At 40.4% G+C, this 21,375-nt stretch overlaps 1 protein-coding gene across 11 annotated transcripts in view; it reads left to right on the top strand.

Annotated features, from left to right (window-relative positions):
- Positions 1-21,375, top strand: part of USP54 (ubiquitin specific peptidase 54) — a 92,493-nt gene that overhangs the window by 64,055 nt on the left and 7,063 nt on the right. For 4 of the 11 annotated variants that reach the window (XM_032607967.1, XM_032607968.1, XM_032607975.1 and 1 more), the window contains 6 exons: positions 4,851-5,018; positions 7,482-7,601; positions 8,534-8,729; positions 10,742-12,120; positions 20,168-20,286; positions 20,896-21,036. In XM_032607967.1, the coding sequence (XP_032463858.1) occupies positions 4,851-5,018; positions 7,482-7,601; positions 8,534-8,729; positions 10,742-12,120; positions 20,168-20,286; positions 20,896-21,036 (2,123 nt within the window). The remainder of the gene's footprint in view (positions 1-4,850; positions 5,019-7,481; positions 7,602-8,533; positions 8,730-10,741; positions 12,121-20,167; positions 20,287-20,895; positions 21,037-21,375) is intronic. The other 7 variants (XM_032607970.1, XM_032607969.1, XM_032607972.1 and 4 more) reach the window with 5 other exon arrangements.

The following is a 21,375-nucleotide window of genomic DNA, read 5'->3' as shown; positions in this document are numbered from 1 at the left end:
TTTAGGGTTTTCTATGTATAGTATCATGTCATCTGCAAACAGTGACAGTTTTACTTCTTCTTTTCCAATTTGTATTCCTTTTATTTCTTTTTCTTCTCTGATTGCTGTGGCTAGGACTTCCAAAACTATGTTGAATAAGAGTGGCAAGAGTGGACATCCTTGTCTTGTTTCTGATCTTAGTGGAAATGAGTATGATGTTTGCTGTGGGTTTGTCATATATGGCCTTTATTATGTTGAGGTAGTTTCCCTCTATGCCCATTTTCTGGGGAGTTTTTATCATAAATGGGTGTTGAATTTTGTAAAAAGCTTTATCTGCATCTATTGAGATGATCATATGGTTTTTATTCCTTAATTTGTTAATATGGTGTATCACATTGAATGATTTGCATATATTGAAGAATCCTTGCATTCCTGGGATAAATTCCACTTGATCATGGTTGATGATCATTTTAATATGTTGTTGGATTCTGTTTGCTAGTATTTTGTTCAGTATTTTTGCATCTATGTTCATCAGTGATATTGGTCTATAATTTTCTTTTATTGTGATATCTTTTTCTGGTTTTGGTATAAGGGTGATGGTGGCTTTGTAGAATGAATTTGGGAGTGTTCCTCCCTCTGCAGTTGTTTGGAAGAGTTTGAGAAGGATGGGTGTTAGCTCTTCTCTAAATGTTTGATAGAATTCGCCTGTGAAGACATCTGGTCCTGGACTTTTGTTTGTTGGAAGATTTTTAATTACAGTTTCAATTTCATTACTTGTGATAGGTCTGTTTATATTTTCTAATTCTTCTTGGTTCAGTCTGGAAAATTGTACCTTTCCAAGAATTTGTCCATTTCTTCATGGTTGTCCATTTTATTGGCATATAGTTGTTTGTAGTAGTCTCTTATAATCCTTTGTATTTCTGTGGTGTCAAGTTGTGATTTCTCCTTTTTCATTTCTAATTTTATTGATCTGCGTCCTCTCCCTTTTTTCTTGATGAGTCTGGCTAATGGTTTATCAATTTTATCTTCTCAAAGAACCAACTTTTAGTTTTATTGATCTTTGTATTGTTTTCTTCATCTCTATTTCATTTATTTCTTCTCTGATCTTTATGATTTCCTTCCTTCTACTGACTTTGGGTTTTCTTTGTTCTTCTTTCTCTAGTTGCTTTAGGTGTAGGGTTAGATTGTTTATTTGAGATTTTTCTTGTTTTGTGAGGTGAGATTGAATTGCTGTAAACTTCCCTCTTAGAACTGCTTTTGCTGTATCCCATAGGTTTTGGGTTATTGTGTTTTCATTGTCATTTGTTTCTATGTATTTTTTAATTTCTTCTTTGATTCTTCAGTGATCTCTTGGTTATTTAGTAGCACACTGTTTAGCCTCCATGTATTTGTGTTTTTTACAGTTTTTTTCTGTAATTGATTTCCAATCTCATAGCATTGTGGTCAAAAAAGATGCTTGGTACGATTTCAGTTTTCTTAAATTTTCCGAGGCTTGATTTGTGACCCAAGATGTGACCTATCCTGGAGAATGTTCAGTGTGCACTTGAGAAGAAAGTGTATTCTTCCACTTTCACGTGGAATCTTCTATAAATATCAATTAAATCTATCTGGTCTATTGTGTCATTTAAAGCTTGTGTTTCCTTATTTATTTTCTGTTTGGATGATCTGTCCATTGGTGTAAGTGGGGTGTTAAAGTCCCCTACTATTATTGTGTTACTGTTGATTTCCCCATTCATGGTTGTTAGCATTTGCCTTTTGTATTGAGGTGCTCCTATGTTGGGTGCATAAACATTTATAATTGTTATATCTTCTTCTTGGATTGATCCCTTGATCATTATGTAGTGTCCTTCCTTATCTCTTGTAACAGTCTTTCTTTTAAAGTCTATTTTATCTGATGCAAGTATTGCTACTCTAGCTTTCTTTTGATTTCCATTTGCATGGAATATCTTTTTCCATCCCTTCACTTTTAGTCTGTATGTGTCCCTAAGTCTGAAGTGGGTCTCTTGTAGACAGCTCATAATGGGTCTTGTTTTTGTATCCATTCATCCAGTCTGTGTCTTTTGGTGGGGGCATTTAATCCATTTACATTGAAGGTTATTATCGATATGTATGTTCCTATTACCATTTTCTTAATTGTTTTGAGTTTGTTTTATGGGTCTTTTTCTTCTCTTGTGTTTCCTGCCTAGAGAAGTTCCCTTTAGCATTTGTTGTAAAGCTGGTTTGGTGGTGCTGAATTCTCTTAGCTTTTGGTTGTCTGAAAAGCTTTTGATTTCTCCCTTGAATCTGAATGAGATCCTTGCTGGGTAATCTTGGTTGTATGTTATTCTCTTTTATCACTTTAAGTATATCCTGCCACTCCCTTCTGGCCTGCAGAGTTTCTGCTGAAAAATCAGCTGAAAAATCCCTTATGGGGATTCCTTTGTATGTTATTTTTTGCTTTTCCCTTTCTGTTTTTAATATTTTTTCTTTGCATTTAATTTTTGTTAGTTTGATTAATATGTGTCTTGGTGTGGTTCTCCTAGGGTTTATCTTGTATGTGACTCTCTGCAGTTCCTGGACTTCGGTGACTATTTCCTTTCCCATGTTAGGGAAGTTTTCCACTATAATCTCTTCAAAAATATTTTCTCAGACCCTTCTTTTTCTCTTTTTCTTTTGGGACCCCTACAATTCGAATGTTGGTACATTAAGTGTTGCGCCAGATGTCTCTGAGGTTGTCTTCAATTCATTTCATTCTTTTTTCTTTATTCTGCTCCTCGGCAGTTATTTCCACCATTCTGTCTTCCAGCTCACTTACTCGTTCTTCTGCCTCAGTTATTCTGTTATTGATTCCTTCTAGCGTATTTTTCATTTCACTTATTGTGTTGTTCACCTCTGTTTGTTTGTTCTTTAGTTCTTCTGGTTCTTTGTTAAATATTTCTTGTATTTTCTCAATCTGTACCTCCATTCTGTTTCTGAGATTCTGGATCATCTTTACTATCATTACTCTGAATTTTTTTCCAGGTAGATTGCCTATTTCCTCTTCATTTATTTGGTCTTGTAGGTTTTTACCTTGCTCCTTCATCTATGACATATTTTTTTGCTGGCTCTTTTTTTTTTTTTTTATGAGTGGGATTGTGTTTCTGTCTTACTGGTTTTTTGGCCTGAGGCTTCCAGCACTGGAGTTTGTGGGCTCTTGGGTAGATCTGGGTCTTGGTGCTGAGATGAGGACCTCTGGGAGACCTCACTCTGATGAATATTCCCTGGGGTCTGAGGTTCTCTGTTAGTCCAGTGGTTCAGATTTGGAGTTTCCACCACAGGAGCTTGGGCCCAGCCCCCGGTTTGTGAACAACGATGCTGCAAGCCGTGTGGGGTGGCAAAAAATAAAACAGAACAATAACAAGGAGTAAAAAATAAAATTAGGCTAGGAAACTAACAGATATGTTAGAAATCAAATGAAAATAAAAATATAGATGAAACAACAACCAGAAGGTAAAACAGAACCACAATAGTAAAAAAGAGGAGGGGAAAAAAGAAAAAAAAAGACGGAAAAGGCCTTGGCTGTGGGGGAAGGGCTTAGGCACGGGTGGGGTTTAGGTGGTGGACGGGGCCTGTGCTTAGGACGCACAGGGCTGGAAAAGGCCATGGGGGGGGTGGGGCTTAGGTTCAACATAACAGAAGGGGTCCAGGCGTGCCTCTGGTCTTGGGGGATAGGGGACCCAGCCTGGGAGCCCAGCAGGCTTCCCAGCCCAAGTGGGCAGGGCACACTCCCTCTGTGACTCTCCTGTTCCTCCGTCCTGGAGGGCCCCTCCATCCCACCTGCCTCTTCTGTTCTCCTCCAGCCTCCCTCATATGCCCCCAGAACCAGTGTAGTAGAAGGGGCCTCTTGAGGGCGTAGGACCAGGCCTGAGAGCTGGGCAAGTTTCCCGGGCCAATTGGGCAGGGGAAACACCAGGCATGCTCCCCCTGATCCGAGCCCCCGAGGCTCTCTCCAGACATGGGAACCCCTCCCTGCTCCCAGCCACCCCTTGGGGGCGCAGGTCCTGTCCTACCTCCACTTCTCCTCCCCCCTTAGTCCCCCAATGTCCTACCGGGTCGCTTGGGGGTTCCTCCTGTCTCCTTGGGCATCGAGGTCCCCCACCAGCACCTGGCAGGTGCCCTAGTTGTCCATAGGTAAGTTTATTACTAGCATTTAAAAATAAAAGGGAGTCATACTATAGATATTATTCTGTCACTTGATTTTTCACTTAATGTATCATGGACATCCTTTTAGATCTGTTTGGTTCCATCTATGAACACTGAAAAAATTTAAATTTTTACTACTATCAATATTTTCCAAACTCATTAAAAAGGTGGTAGAAATTAAGAGGGAGAAATTGACTTGTTTGAAGCTTTCTGGTGAGTCACTGGTAGCACATGGTAGAGAATGCTCTCTAGTAGTTAAAAGCACAGATTATGAATTTAACCTGTTTGAATTTAATTCAGCTTTACCGTTTGCCATTTTTGTTACCTTGGGTAAGTTATTTATCATCTTTGTGACTCAGTTTCTTCATTCTTAAAATGTGGGCAATAATAGTATCTACCTCACATATTATTGTGAGAATTAAATAACATATGTAAAAGTGCTTACAGCTATGCCTGTCACGTAGTAAATACTCAACAAATGTTAGTTGTCATGTTGTTATTGTTGTTATAATGCACCCAATAAATATTATTATTATTCATGGTCTAGGTATCATCCTGAATCTGAAATGGAAAACACTATGCAGATATGAACTCCAAACTGAAGCCAAGAGTTCCAAAGGAAAAGCAGTGCTGTGGCCATAAATACAGCAAGTGCTTAGTCTTGGTTATGGAAATGTGGCGACTTCTCTTCTCCCTTGCTTTTATTCCAGGTGGGGAGATATCTTCCAAAACTGAACTGGATGAATTGCAGGAAGAGGTGGCCAGAAGGGCCCAGGAACAGGAACTTCAAAGGAAACGAGAGAAGGAATTAGAGGCAGCTAAAGGGTTTAACCCTCATCCCAGCCGCTTCATGGACTTAGATGAACTGCAGAATCAGGGTAATTGTTGTGAGCATTAGGTTATGGGTGATGGGGACAGAGAAAGCTGGGAGGAAAAAAGTACTCAAGCTCATAAATTCTGTCTTCTCTTTAGCCAAGTTATATTTTATCTTAATTCAGCCATTTCAGTGAGAGCTAGTTAAAGTAGGAGGTGACAGGCCTATTGGTTAGAGACAGGTACTGATTTGGGGCCCATTTATTAAAAGCTTGTAGATTGGAGATAGTATATTGTTCATGAAAAATATTTCTGATGAACAGCTATATAAGATGTAAATTAAACTACTCACAATTCAGAAACAGCAGAAAAAGGCAGTGAGTGAGCCACACTGACAGCGAGGGGAATTCTTCTCGCTCAGCAGAAATATGCCCTTGAGATTTCCTACCTGGAGCTTCAGGGAAGTGGATCTACCAAACAGGTTCTAAGAACACAGAGCCTGATTTCCTTTTGATCCTCTGATGATTCATATCCCAATCTCACACGATTTTCATGGACTTTATTTCAGCTTCTCCAGCTGCCCCACATTAGTTACTTTTTCTCCCTTCAATTGCTTTAGGACATCACTTTGTACCAGCAGAGACTAGCCTTCAAAATAAGAGTTCAAAAAGGCTGAGGTATCTATTTTAAATAGGCCCTGAAACCTATATCTGTTTTTCTATGAAATGAGTTTATTATTCAGAACCTCCAGATGCAACAAATTGTGCTAAAGTAGTGTAAAGAATAGGAGCCAATGCTGTTTTGGGTGGCTGCTTTCTTTTGATCACTTCTTTCTTCTTATCAACACTTAGGAAAACTTCCTGGGCTTATTTGGGGGCTACTTTTCTCTTCTAATCCTACTGTCTTTTGATTCAAGGCAGTTGTTGCTTTATACTTTCCAAGGCATTGTATTTGTCTCCAAATTAGTTTACCATTCCTAATTTCTTAAGATGTCCCTATGTTTCGATAGTTTTTTCTTCCTTTTTGTCCTTAAGCTATATCACATTGGTGTCTCAGGTTCATATTACTTCTGAAAGAGGGGTCTTGTCACCTTCCTCCCTTGCCTTTCTCCCCGCTCTGTCAGTTGGGTAGTACCTTAGAGTTGAGAGTGGATCCCTCTGGCTGTATTTCATTGTCAGTTCTCCATACACTTTGGTTTAGAGCAAGGAATGGAGTGCTAAGATTCTGGAGGATAAGAATTAAAATTTAGTACAATCATTGACCAACTATATAGTTTGCCTATATCTCTGTAGAGAACTTTTTTTGTTTTAATTGCTCTAGCCACCACCTCTGATTATAAAGGTTGTATAGATTCAATTGATTTCAGATATAGTGAGAAAACTTTAGGCCTGAGTACCCCCTACCCCAGGGACCATACCTCTAGCGGTGGAGTAGAACCCAAACGTCAAGATCTTCAGAACCAACTTGTTACTTCTACTTCCTTCTCATTGTTCTCCGAAGCTATTGGTGAATTAGGGAGTGAATGTTAGGGGTATGGAAGAGCTTTTCTTACCATGTCCAGCTGGAGGTTAATGGAGGATAGGTGCATTATGGGAGAAATGATTTTTTTTTTCCTGTGAGCTTGTGAAAACTCACCATTAATCCCATTGTAGGTGAACTTGGGTTACAGGTTACTACTAATTTATGGTTATGAGTGAGTAAAAGGCAAGGGGATATATAAACTTGAGAATTCTTTTACAAAAGTTGTCCTTACAGTACTTTCTTGCTTTTCATGTGGCACTGTCCCTAGACTGTCCTGCACCTGCTTTGGCACACATTCACTTTCAGGGGAGGAAGCAACATCTTATGCTCACTGCAAGGGAAGGTGACTTTTTTACAGTTGGTTTGGTGAGCAAGGGCATGACAGAAGTAAATACTTAGCAGTGCTGATGAAAGGTATGTGTGTGCAAAGCAAGAACAAAGGCATTTCCACTGGCCTGGTAGAAACATTGAAGTTAGGAACCGTAGAACACCTGTGCCCAAGAAGGGTATTGATTTTCCAGGTGCAGGTGGTACAAAGAAAACTATGAATTATGTAGGAAAGAAGTGTTACAGATGGCTTTTCACAGAGTACTGAAGCCTTAACACAGCAGTGGAGGTCTTGGTGGAGATCTGGGGCATTGAACACAGGTTGCCAAGATGTATCTTGTTGCGCTGTAGAGAAGCACATCAGTTCCAGGCATAAGAACCCACCCTTCTATTATAGACAGTACTTTGTTCTTTCCTTGAGGGCCTCCCTGAGAGGTCTTGGAGTTGGAATATGTGGTGGACAATGACATGCCCCTCTTTCATGGCTTTGGTAAAGTCTCAGCTAAGGCAAAAATGGATGTCCTATGTGTTTCAGAGAATTTTTAATAGTAATGGTCAGTTGGAGTAAGGGTGGACCAGAGGCTCAGCAGCAATGATCTATGTGCACTGAAGGGAAAAAACAGCACATAGGAAAAGTTGGAACAGATTGTTATGAAAATGAAAAGTGCTGGCCCTTTCAGGGAGGAGTGACGGCTTTGAGAGGTCCCTACAAGAGGCAGATTCAGTGTTTGAAGAGTCGCTGCACCTGGAACAGAAGGGAGACTGTGCTGCCGCTTTGGCTCTCTGTAACGAAGCTATCTGTAAGTAACTTTAACCGCTATGGCTATGGCACTTTTCACTAACTTCACAATAGGTATTATTAGTGTCATCACTCAGATAGGATAAAAACAGCTTTTAAGTCTCCTCACTGTCACTCCCCCAAACTGAGGCACTTTAGCTATCTTTTGCCCTTCAGATTTCTAAATGTGCTAGGCGTTGTCACTGTGGCCTATGGATATTTACTGGGAAAACCTCAGCAGGAGTCTACAAATGAACTATCCAGCCAGACCTACCTTCTAATCCCAAAATAAAGTTAGATCTCAGATGTGAGGTTAGTCTGCTCTTTCTCTAGTTACTGACTAGTGAGGTGGAGCTTAGGGCAGGAAGAAATGAATAAATTGACTGTGACTTCCCAGGCCTGTGACTTTGTATTGCATATTTGATTTTTTATGTTTCTCCCCTGCCTTCCTGCTATGCTGCACCATAAGGTTACAGCAAGGGACTAAGGCTTAGAATTTGTATCTGGTTCTTTAATGTGACCCACAAGAAACTGTGTTCTATAAAGACAGATGCAGGTTTGGATCTTATTTCTGCTGTTGGCCATCAGGAAGGGGGAGATGGGAGCAGAGAATGGAGACCAGAGTCGGACAGGTCAGTTGCAAAGGACAATGAGAGTGGCAACGTCTAAGATGGAAGCACCAGTTTATCTTCCTGACTCATTTTAGTTTAGCTTTTTGTTTGTTTTTTAAATTTGAATTAACCTGTTTGGCCTCCATGGCTTCCATGAATGTTCCTTATAGCCAGAGGCAGCTCTGTGCCCTGGACAGCATATGCATGGTCCACGCCTTGTATTCCTGCTGCATATTTTGAGTTTTACTACATATCTTTGCTCATTTTTGGTTGAATTTTATTCTTTTTATTTTTGTTTGTATTTTTGTGTTCTGTTTCTGCTATATTTTCTTTTGCATTTTAGCTAAACTAAGACTTGCCCTGCATGGTGCCAGCTCTAGCACGCACAGCAGAGCCCTAGTCGATAAGAAGCTGCAAATCAGTATTCGAAAAGCACGAAGCCTGCAGGATCGCATGCAGCAGCAGCAACCATCTCAGCCGCCGTCGCAGCCCTCAGCCTGCCTCCCCTCACAGAGGGGAGCCCTCCCTCAGCCAACAAGGTAGTGCCTGGGAACCATTGTAGTTTATGGACGCCAGGGGAGGAAGTGACCATGGGTGCTCCATAGCCAGCTCTCATTGTCTTGGCGACTCCAGGGGAGAGAGAAGAGTCCTCTGAAAAGATTTCTTCTCTCAGGTCAGACATACAATGAAAAGCTCATCCCACTGCTGGTCCTTTTCTTAATAGTTCCTAGAAAGATGCAGAGAGTATAGCATAATAAATAGACCACTTGTCTATATTTCCTGTGGGTGGGTTTGTCTCTGGACTTGTGTAATAACATGATTATTAAATTTGTACATATTATGGTCTTAGACATGGCAATCTGAGTTACATTTCACTTTGCAGTAGAAACTGTGATTTATTTTGGGATTTCAGTGTTTCCTGTCCCTCAGGGAAGTAGAGAAAGCAGTCTTCCTTACTCTGATTGATCCGTTGAGAGGAGACACAAAGATTCCCTTTGTTTTGCTTCCCTATGGTCAGTAGTAGGAAAAAAGTCCCCGTGGCCATTGGTGTAGTTTCCCCATTTTAGCCCTTGAAATTGGCTGTTACTGAGAATAGATAGATTTAAGTAAGAATTAATTTTGGCTGTTAACAAGCCTGAGTAGTTTTCAGAATATAAACATCATAAAAGAAGCTAACATTTTTTGAATATTTGCTCAGGCACTAAGCTAAACTCTTTTATGTTTTATTTTATCTAATTCTCACAATAACCTTAGGAGACAGGGATTACTATTTAGCAATGGTTTATAAATAAGAAAACTCAGGCTCAGAGAGGATGAGATAAGTAAGGTACACAGGATTACTCAGCTAGTAAGTGGTAGAAGCATGGAATTCAAATCCAGGTCTCTTTGACTCCATTAGGCTTTCCTTATAAGTAATATCATATTCTTCAAAATGTTGTAAGGATGATTGAATGACTATGCCCACAAAAGTTTATAGTGTATTATCATTCAAATTTAATGCTCATAGCTAGGATCTTCTTCTTTCTTCTTTTCTCCTATTGTTTACCCCATTCGCTGAATGCTAATTTGAGAATCTGATCAGAAATGTGTTTTGATTATAAGCAATTTAGGCAGCTAAACTCTTTTCAGAAAACTTCTGCCATTAGATGTATGTGAGTGATTGAGGTTTTATCTAAGTGCTTCTAGCCCTGAGTTCTTTAGGTCAGAAATACAAAACAATTAGTAAGAAATCAACTAACTGCAGTTAATCCCTACTTCCACTCCCAAATCTCAAGAGAGTCACAGCACATTACTTTGGGGAAATATCTCAGTAAATAAATACAACCAAATCCAGATTATAAAAATACATTTGAGGGCTTCCCTGGTGGTGCAGTGGTTGAGAGTCTGCCTGCCGATGCAGGGGACACGGGTTCATGCCCCGGTCCGGGAAGATCCCAAATGCCGTGGAACGGCTGGGCCTGTGAGCCATGGCTGCTGAGCCTGCGTGTCCGGAGCCTGTGCTCCGCAACAGGAGAGGCCACAACAGTGAGAGGTCCGCGTACTACAAAAAGAAAAAAAAAAAAATTTGAAATGGTTGATTTTTATATTAATCCCAGGAGCCCAAATCATCCTGTACTCTGTAAATGTGGCCTTCTGGTTCTTTTGGCTGATCTGCCTCTCAGGACCCTAGGGATGAGTGATTTCTAGGCTTTGCTTACCTTCTATTGTCATTTGCATATGGCATGAGCAATTTTTGTTTTTGAATTTGTAAGTAGAATATGATTGGAATGGGACTTTACAGGGAATGAAGAATATTAGCAAGAGCTTTACTTACTATTACTGTGGGCAACTTTGATGAGGGTATTTAATAAAGAGAATTAATATTACCTGTTACTTAGGTGTGCCTTCTCTTGTGAACCTCTGATCTGTTGACTCTACTTATGCTTGTCTTTCCATTTATTTTCACCATTAACTCTGAATAGCTAGAAATGGGAACCAAATGAACAGTTATTTTTGTAAGTGATCTTGTCAATTAAGACAGCTTATGACTGGCTCTCTCTATTTATTTCAGTGAACAGCCTATCCCGCTCCAAGTATTGTTAAGCCAGGAGGCCCAACTGGAACCCTACATGAATACAGAGTTTGGGGCCAGTTCTTTCATCTACTCATCCGCTTCCTGCCATGAGTCACACTCGCCATTATTCCCAGAGTCACCTGCCCTGTCTGCTCCACAGCACAACTCCTCTGGTGGGTCTGCCTCGAACCTTCTTACTTCTGTTGAGGTGGACAGCATTGACCCCTCTGTGTTCCACAGGCCGGGCTTACATAAAACACCAGGGAGAACTGAGAAGAATTCTCATCATGGTTGGGAACCAGAGGGTGAGCTGCAAAGCTACAGGGGGGACAACAGCAGCTGTACAAGGTTCCCCCAACAAGAAGGAAGAGGCACTGATCAAGAACAGCTATTTCAAGAAAAGAGGGATCCTGCTGACTCATCCCAGGTGATGCCTTGGCTACAGCCAACTGGAACAACCACCTCTGAGAGAGGAGATGCACACAGTCTAGGCTGTGGTCCTTCAAGTTCATCAGCTCAGCCCAGCCTTTCTCTGTACGGGGCCTGCCACTCCATAATGCCTGCTCCTTCCTCTTCTGTGCTTCACTCTCCTAATACCTTACAGAAAACTAACCAATGCCTCCAAACCCAAAGCCTCAAAACTTCATTGACTTCAAAAATGGACGGAGGCAGCGAGAAGCCCTATAGGCCAGAGTTTCCTACCGCAAAGGGGCTTGTCCGCTCTCTGGCAGAGCAGTTCCAGAGGATGCAGGGCACCTCCACAAGAGATGGTACAGGTTCCCAGGATAGAAGTTTGCCCAACAGTCTAAGGAAGGACTCTTCCCTTTCTGACTCAAAGCCTCCATTCCCACAGGGTCAAGGGAAAGGTCATTGGCCTTGGGCAAAACAACCACCCTCTGTGGATGGTAGGAACAGACTGCCTTCCTGGGGAGAGCCTGCTGATCATCCTTCTCTTGCCATGAACTCTGGGCTGCCTAATGGTGAAACTTCTAGGGGAGGACAGTCCAGGTTGGCAGAGTCAGGTATTTACCATGGGAAACCGTCTCAAGTGAGAGATGCTAGGCCTAAGGAGCTGGGCAGCAGTGTCAACTTGGGAACTTCCTTGCCTTTGGATTCCTGGTTGAATGTTACAAGGCTTTGTGATTCTCAGCTTGGGGTCCCTGGGCCAGGAATAAAGTCCTCCCCTCCTGATTCCCATACCTGTGTAACTTATCCAGAAAGAAACCACATCCTTTTGCATCCACATTGGAACCAAGACACAGAGCAGGAGACCTCAGAATTGGAGTCTCTCTACCAGGCCAGTCTTCAGGTTTCTCAGTCTGGCTCTTCTGGATGGGGGCAGCAGGAAGTGGCCTGGAACCCACTGAGCCAAACAGGTAAGAATGCAACCAGGGGCAGGGAGTGTGGGGGTCATCGAAAAGCTGAAGGCAGGAAGATAAGATCAGAAGGGGGATGGTGTTCTATGTAAATAATATCCTCAGCTTAGGAGGCAGCAGTAGAACCTCTGACTTTATTCATAAAGACTTCATGACAAGGGCTAGACATTTTTCTGGCTAGAGTGGAGAATGGGGGTAGAATCATCACTCACAAGCTAGTTCCCTCCTTGTAAAGAGACCAGTGAGTATTTGCCCAGGGCTGCTGTAGTATGAATGCTAAGGAGTGGTTCCTAGGCCTTTGAGAGTGACTCAGCATGAGGTATGGGAGGCTGGGAGGAAAAGTCATTCTTCTATGGCTTAGGAACAAGCTCCAGCTTGCAATGAGGATGTTCACGTTGAGCCAAGTCTCCAGTGTGGCATATCCAGATCGTACTGAACCAGCAATATCAAGACCTTCCCTGATCCGTTCAGGAACTACCAGGTTTAGAATTTTCAAGGTGGTATGCTTGTAGGGTACCTGTTCACCGACTCTTTGTGAGATTATATTGTGTGAAGAGTGAAGTCTAATGTTAAATGCACAGCACAGAATTAGTTCTGTAAACTGAAGACATGAAGGATATTTATAACTTAAGATTGATGTACTTAAGAACTCCAAAGCCTGAACTATTGTTCTGTCTCCATCATTAACTGTCAGTAAAAATTTGGACAAGTCATTTAATATCCAAGTTTTTACTTATAAGATGAGAGAATTGGTTCAATGATTTTATTTTATTATTTTTTTAAAATTTTATTTATTTATTTATTGTTTTTGGCTGCATTGGGTTTTCGTTGCTGCACGTCGGCTTTTCTCTGATTGTGGAGAGCGGGGGCTACTCTTTGTTGCGGTGCGCAAGCTTCTCATTGCGGTAGCTTCTCCTGTTGTGGAGCACGGGCTCTAGATGTGGCTTGCGGGCTCTAGAGCGCAGGCTCAGTAGTTGTGGTGCAATGGCCCAGCTGCTCCGCGGCATGTGGCATCTTTCCGGACCAGGCCTCTTCCCAGACTGTGTCCCCTGCATTGGCAGGCGGATTCTCAACCACTGTGCCACCAGGGAAGCCCCAATGATTTTATTTTTTAAAGATACCTTCCAACTCTTTAAATGATATGTATGATTCTGTAAAATGAAACTCAGAAATTTATCTTCAGTTTAGGTGGTATAGTTCTTTGCATACAGCCAACCAATATTTAATTATAGCCAAACAAGTGGTTATTGAAAATCTGCTGTATTCCCAGGAGCATCAGAGTGGGGGATATCATATAAATATAAGATTTAATATTAAGATATGTTTTTTAGGATCTCCACTCTAGTGTAAACTTTGCAATAACATTTATTAAGTGCTCCTTAGGTATTAATACATAGGACAGGGCAGTATGGGAAGATTACAAAGAATGAGGAAAAGTTGGAGTTTGCCTCAATTAGCTTCCTCTCTAATATAAGGGAGAAAGAATATATGAATGTCAAGTATTTTAAGAATCATAAACACATATAAAAATATATTGCAATTAAAACTGAACTAACCAATTGAATGTCAAACATTATATTACAAACAAAACAAAACAAACCTTATGTTACCCCAGATAGCAACATTTTTTATTGTAGATGGTTTTGAAAATATATAAAGTAACAAAAATCATTGATAACCCTGGCAGTAGTTTCATGAGTTTACTTCTGGCTTTGGGTTGCCGCCCCCCACCTCTGGTTGACATACTTTTTTTTCTTTCCAAATTTCCCCTAGTTTACTTTTTTTTCTAATTAATTTTTATTGGAGTATAGTTGCTTTACAATGTTGTATTAGTTTCTACTGTACAGCAAAATGAATCAGCCATACATATACATATATCCCCTCCCTTCTGGACTTCCCTCCCATTCAGGTCATCACAGTGCACTAAGTAGAATTCCCTGTGTTATACAATATGTTCTCATTAGTTATCTATTTTATACATAGTATCAATAGTGTAGTGACATACTTTTTTTTAAAATTGAAGTATAGTTGATTTACAAAGTTGTGTTAGTTTCAGGTGTACAGCAAAGTGATTTAGTTCATATATATATATATATGTGTGTGTGTGTGTGTATATATATATATTCTTTTTCAGATTTTTTCCATTATAGGTATTATAAAATATTGAATATAGTTCCCTGTGCCATGCAGAAGGTCCTTGTTGTTTATCTATTTTATATATAGTAGTGTGTATATGTTAATCCCAAACACCCATTTTATCCCTCCCCCTCTTTCCCCTTTGGTAACCATAAGTTTGTTTTTCTATGTCTGTGAGTCTGTAGTATTTCTGCTTTGTAAATAAGTTCATTTGTGTCATTTTTTTAGATTCCACGTATAAGTGATATCGTATTATATTTGTCTTTCTCTGACTTACTTCACTTAATATAATAATCTCCATCTATGTTGCTTCTGGTTTTGTTTTTTATGCATATATACTATATATTTATTTGTTTTGTTTTTAAAAAAAGCTGGATTATAATATATGTATATAGTTTAGTCCCATGATTTCTTACATTATATCCATAAGCATTTTCCCTTTGGAAAAAACTACTTTTAATGACTATAATATGCTGCATATAAATACACCATAATATATTCAACCATTCTACTGTGGTTGAATATTTAGGTTACTTAAAATTTTTTGATAATACAGCATTGTGATGATTATACTTAAGAGTTTGGCCACATTTCTGATAAACTCCTTAGGATAAACTTTTCGAAGGGTAATAACTAGTTGAAGGTTATAAACTTTAAAAAATCTCTTGATACATACTGGCAAACTCAGGAAGATTATACTTCTGTTTTTTTTTGTTTGTTTGTTTGTTTGTTTTTTGCGGTAAGCGGGCCTCTCACTGTTGTGGCCTCTCCCATTGCGGAGCACAGGCTCCGGACGCGCAGGCTCAGCGGCCATGGCTCACCGGCCCAGCCTCTCCGCGGCATGTGGGATCTTCCCGGACTGGGGCACGAACCCGTGTCCCCTGCATCGGCAGGCGGACTCTTAACCACTGCACCACCAGGGAAGCCCTGTACTTCTGAAAACAGTATGAAAGCGTACCTAGCAACCATTAATTTTTACTTAATAGTGAACAACAACTAATTTTAAAAATCCAGTTAATGAATCAGTCCTCAAAATAACTTGTGAAACCAAACTAGGTTTTATTTTGGTTAGAGTCTCTTTTTTATTTTTATTTTTTTTTAGAGTCTCTTTTTTTTTAAAGTCTCTTTTTTAAATTGAGTCTTTCAGAACTGATGTGGCAGAATAAAGAAGAGATCAGTGGAATAAATCAAGAAGTAGACGATGAAGGAAAATGCCAATTAGGATCCATATATGACAGAATGTATCTTTAGGGGAGTCTTGCTTTATCTTATTGTAAAGCATTTATTAAGCACCAAATTACTTTTTTTCTCCAATTTTATTGATATAGTTGAGAAATAACATTGTATAAGTTTAAGGTCTATAGTGTGATGGTTTGATACATGTATATATTGCAAAATGATTACCACAGTAAAGTTAGTTAACACAGCCATCACCATACCTAATTACAATATCTTTCTTTCTTTTTTTTTTGTGGTGAGAACATTTAAGATTTACTGTCTTAGCAACTTTCAGGTATATAGTAATACAATATTGTTAACCATAGTCACCATGCTATACATTAGATCCTCAGAACTTATTCATCTTATAAGTGGAAATGATGTGTACCCTTTGATCAGCATCTCTATATTCCCCCCACCCCCTGGCTCCTGGCAGCTACCATTCCATTCTCTGTTTCTATGAGTTTGGCTTTTTTAAAGATTCCACATATAAGTGTGATCATATAGTATTCGTCTTTCTCTTTATGACTTATTGCTTTAAAAAAAAGAAAGCTTTATTGATATATAATTTATGTACTGGACAATTCACCTATTTAAAGCATACAATTCAGTGGTTTTTTAGGATATTGACAGAGTTGTCCATCCATTACCACAATCAGTTAAAGTATTTTTTCATCACCCCCAAAAGAAATCCTGTACCCATTAGTATTCACTCCCCAGTAAACCTCTAATCTATTTTCTGCCTGTAGGTTACCTATTTTGGACATTTCATATAAATAGAATCATATAGAATGTGGTATTTTGCAACCAGATTAGTTTTGACATGACTATAGTTCCTAAAGAGTTATGTGAACACTGCCCTTGACCTATATTCTAAATTTCATAGTATTTTGAAGTTGCTCACACATCATCTTAAAAATTAAAAATAATGTTTTGTTATGGAAAACTTCAAATATATTCTAAAGTAAAGAGTAAATGCTATAATCACCCCCTTGTTCTTATCACTAACTTCCAAGGTGATTATCTTGGCCAATTATCAACCGATGGCTGATTTTGATTTAGCGACCCCTCCCCCGCCCCTGCCACTTTCCCTCTCCACTGGATTATTTTAAAGCAAATCCCAGACATTATATCATTTCCTCCATAAATAGTTTGGAATGTATCTCTAAGAAATAAAGACTTTTTTAAAACGCAGAACTATAATTAACAGTAATTTCTTAATATAATACAGTAACTAGCCAGTATTCAATTTTTTTCAATTGTCCCACAGGTGTCTTTTCACAGTGGGTTTATTTCGAATCAGAATCCAAACAAGATCCACACATTGCATTTTGTTGATGTGTCTCAAGGCTTTTTTTAAGCCTGTAAGATTCCTGTCTCTTTTTTCCCCTTGCCATTTATTTGTTGAAGAAATTTGGTCATTTGTCTTCCACGTTTTAGATTATATTCTAGGAGAGGTTTTTTTGTTGTCATTTTGTTTTTAAAACATGTTCTCCTAAGACCCTCTTTTTCCCTATAACTTGGTACTTAGGGCTAGAAGGTTTGATTCTTGATTAAAATCAGGTTTACTTTTTAAAAATAAGAATATTTCATAGGTAGTACTTAGACTTCTTATATCATATAAAGAAGTACATAATGTCTGGTAGTCTTTCTTCTTGTTACTATTGATCAGTGAGTAGATGTCTCCTTAATTCTATCAAATCGAGAAGTCCCCTCAACAGTACTCCTTACAGAAGGCCACCTCCACCTCTGTTTAAGTATCTTTAAAGGAATCAGTGTCTACTCTCTTCAGGAGGTTCCAATGGCTACCTTCTTGTCTAGGTAGGAATCACACTTGACTTGATTAGAGGAGCACCAAATTCTAACCATTACAGCTGTAATTCTTAAATCTGGCTGTCCATCATAGTCACCTGAAGAATGGGTTTTCTTAAAAAAGGAAGAAAAATTTTATTATTGTTATTTTTTTTTTTTTTTTTTTTTTTTTTTTTTTTTTTTTTTTATGCGTTACGCGGGCCTCTCACTGTTGTGGCCTCTCCCGTTGCGGAGGACAGGCTCCGGACGCGCAGGCTCAGCGGCCATGGCTCACGGGCCCAGCCGCTCCGCGGCATGTGGGATCCTCCCAGACCGGGGCACGAACCCGTGTCCCCTGCATCGGCAGGCGGACTCTCAACCACTGCGCCACCAGGGAAGCCCTATTGTTATTTTTAAAATAAATTTATTTATTTTTGGCTGCGTTGGGTTTTCGTTGCTGTGCACGGGTTTTCTCTAGTTGCAGCGAGCAGGGGCTATTCTTTGTTGCAGTGCGCGGGCTTCTCATTGCGATGACTTCTCTTGTTGCAGAGCATGGGCTCTAGGCACATGGGCTTCAGTAGTTGTGGCACGCAGGCTCAGTAGTTGTGGCTCATGGGCTCTAGAGCACAGGCTCAGTAGTTGTGGTGCACGGGCTTAATTGTTCCGTGGCATGTGGGATCTTCCTGGACCAAGGCTTGAACCTGTGTCCCCTGCATTGGCAGGCAGATTCTTAACCACTGCACTACCAGGGAAGCCCAGAATAATTTTATATAAATGGGATCATAGCACACATGATTGTTGTTGTTGTTTTATATTTATTTAATTTTAATTTTGACTGCGTCGGGTCTTAGTTGTGTCATGCAGGATCTTCCATTGCGGCATATGTGCCCCTTGCTGCTCTGGGCAGGCTTCTCTGTAGTTGTGGTGCACGGGCTCCAGAGCGTGCAGGCTCCAGAGCACGTGCGCTCAGTAGTTGTGGCACATGGGCTCTCTAGTTGTGGCCTGCATGCTCAGTAGTTATGGGGCATGGGCTTACTTGACGCATGGCATGTGGGATCTTAGTTCCCTGACCAGGGATCGAACCCATGTCCCCTTCATTGTAAGGCAGATTCTTAACCACTAGACAGCCAGGGAAGTTCCTATGATGTTTTTATTACAGACAATTTTTGTTTCTCTCTCCTTCCCTCAAATCAATCCCTCCCATTTATCCCCCATCACCTTCTCAGACAGTAGTCTAATGTGCATATTTCTCTGTTCATATAATCCTATATAGACCTACATATATAGTGTTTTTTTGTTTGGGGATAATATTACAGATTTTTTTCCTTTAACTCAACAATACTTGATGAAAATTCCTCTAAGTCATCTAGTTTAACTCAATTCATTCTTTTTAGTGGCTGGACAATATTTGATATTGAGGATACTGTAATGTATTTAGCCATTCTGCTATAGATGGGCATTACTTTATTTCTAGTTCTTGGCCACTACAAACAAGGCCGCAATAAACAGATAGTTTTGCTTCTTATTCCCACAAGTAGAACTATTGGTTAAGAGGATAAATATATTTTCAGTCTTAATGGTTATCTCTAGATTGCTTTTTAGGAAAACTATAACATTTCACATTTCCTCCAACAATGTTTGAGGATATTCTCCCACACTTTTTGTGGAAACCTTTTAAAAACAAATATTCCCAGGCTCCAGCCAGAAAGATTCTGATTCAGTAGGTCTGCAGAGAGGTACACAAAGCTGTATTTTTTAAAAGTTCTAGATGAATCTGAGGTAGTATTGGAACCACTGCATTTAAGCACAAGGAAATATTGAAAATAACTGGCCTTCTAGCTTAGTATATCAGCAATATCAGAATCAAAATAACAAATCAAGACATGAATTGGCAATAGACATATATATCAAATGTAGGTCAAGGATGTGTGCATTTTCAGAATGGAAGGCTTAATTAGTTGTATTGGGGCGAGCGCCTTGGGAGTCACATATCCAGTTTGGAACAGCTCATCTCTTAATAGTCTTGCAAGATTTTGAGGAAGAGAGAAACATTTAGAATTTGTTCAGAATTTAAGTGAAGAAAAGAGAGAAGCTGGGGCTTCCCTGCTGGCGCAGTGGTTGGGAGTCCGCCTGCCGATGCAGGGGACACGGGTTCGTGCCCCGGTCCGGGAAGATCCCACATGCCGCGGAGCGGCTAGGCCCGTGAGCCATGGCCACTGAACCTGCATGTCCGGAGCCTGTGCTCCGCAATGGGAGAGGCCACAACAGTGAGAGGCCCGTGTACAGGAAAAGAAAAAAGAGAAGCTAATGGGGGAAGTAAAAGAGCACTGCACATACAAAATGTTGCTGAAGAGCTCCTGCTCATAGTATATAACTGGAAGTGTACGTGCAGAGACTTGAGTTTTAATCCTGGTTAAACTACTTACTACTTGTCACATCCTGGAGCTCATTTTCCTGCTTTGTAAAATGAGTCGGTTTAATATGTGATTACTATGATAATTTTCAATTCCTAACCAGACTGGAGATAATAGTTCCTTTGTCATCACAGACACTCTAGAGAATCACTATATCAGATAATTTCCTCTGTATGTATTATAAGTCTTGGGCCTAAGGCTGACAGAAGCAAAGCTGATTATATTTACTATTCAGTTATCTGTCCACAGAGCCCTTTCTCAACAAGGTTCTTCAAGGCCTGTGTTCTGAGATCCTTATGGTCTTATAGGAAGCTATCCATATTCTGAAACTCCTGTTTCTACATTTCAGGAGCCCATCCTCCAGTGGATTCAGAGATGCATATTTGTAATTTAATGAAACAAGAATTCCTGAGTTTTGTGCTGCCAGGCTGAGTTTAGACTCCAGGAGAAGAGATGGCTTCAACTTGTATTTATGTTTTCCTCCTCAGGCTCTACAGATGGTGTAGGGAGGAGGTTGCGCTCAGCCCCTGGCCTTGATCTCTCAAAGACCCCAACAGCAGAAATAGAGCACAGTCTCCATGAAGCCAATACAGTGTCTACTTCTCAGGTAGCCACCTCAGGTGCTAAAGTTTTGGGCATGGGGTGATGTGTTGGGAAAGAATTATGGAGAGAGATGAGTGGTAGGGTTGGTGGTAAAGCAGCGGCATGGTAATGTGGGGCTGTTGGAAGAGAAGAAGGTCTATGATTGGGCTTCTTTTTTTTTTTTCTTTTTTTTAAAACATCTTTATTGGAGTATAATTGCTTTACAATGTTGTGTTAGTTTCTGCTGTATAACAGTGAGTCAGCTATACATATACCTATATCCCCATATCCCCTCCCTCTTGCATCTCCCTCCCACCCTCCCTATCCCACCCCTCTAGGTGGTCACAAAGCACCGAGCTGATCTCCCTGTGCTATGCGGCTGCTTCCCACTAGCTATCTATTTTACATTTGGTAGTGTACATATGTCAATGCTACTCTCTCACTTCGTCCCAGATTGGGCTTCTTTTGAGTGAGAGGAGATTGCCACATGGCCACTACCTTTTAAATACGTCTAATTCAGATATCTACTAGTGAGTCTTACTCTATTCTCTCCCATATCCCTCGGGACAGGGTCTGTGGGAAAACCACATGTCTGGTGTTCTGTGTCTGCCTGTGTGTGTCTGTGTGTTTGAAGGCTGCACCTGGCCGAGGCCCCAGCAGGGAGTGTGGGGAGGATGATCAGTATGGTGCAGAGAACTTTCGGCGCATCTCACGCAGTCTCAGTGGCACTGTTGTCTCAGAGAGGGAGGACGTCCCAGTCTCTTCCCACAGTTTTGTAAGTAGAATCAGGGTCTATCTATTCAGAGCATCCTCTTTCTCTTGCTAGGTAAAAATATACTGCAGGTGAAGGGGCAGGAGAAGCTGAAAGTTGTAATCTGGGGGAAAGCCATATGCACTCAGCAAAAATGAGGACACATAGTTATTATTTTCTTGACACACATTTACTTGGAGCCTAGAAGAATGTCCCTTCTCTGTAGCAGTTCTGGAAGGTGTATTATAGGCTTCCCCAGGATGAGAAGAGTACTAGCAGCCTTAAGAGGAGTCTTGGAGAAGCCACGGCTGCTGAGTGGGTTAGAACCCACTGTACTAATCAAAGGAAGAAGATAAGAGATGG

This window comes from Phocoena sinus, chromosome 16, assembly GCF_008692025.1.
Source record: "Phocoena sinus isolate mPhoSin1 chromosome 16, mPhoSin1.pri, whole genome shotgun sequence".
NCBI classification, from domain to species: Eukaryota; Metazoa; Chordata; class Mammalia; order Artiodactyla; family Phocoenidae; genus Phocoena; species Phocoena sinus.
This window is presented reverse-complemented; position numbering and strand designations above follow the sequence as displayed.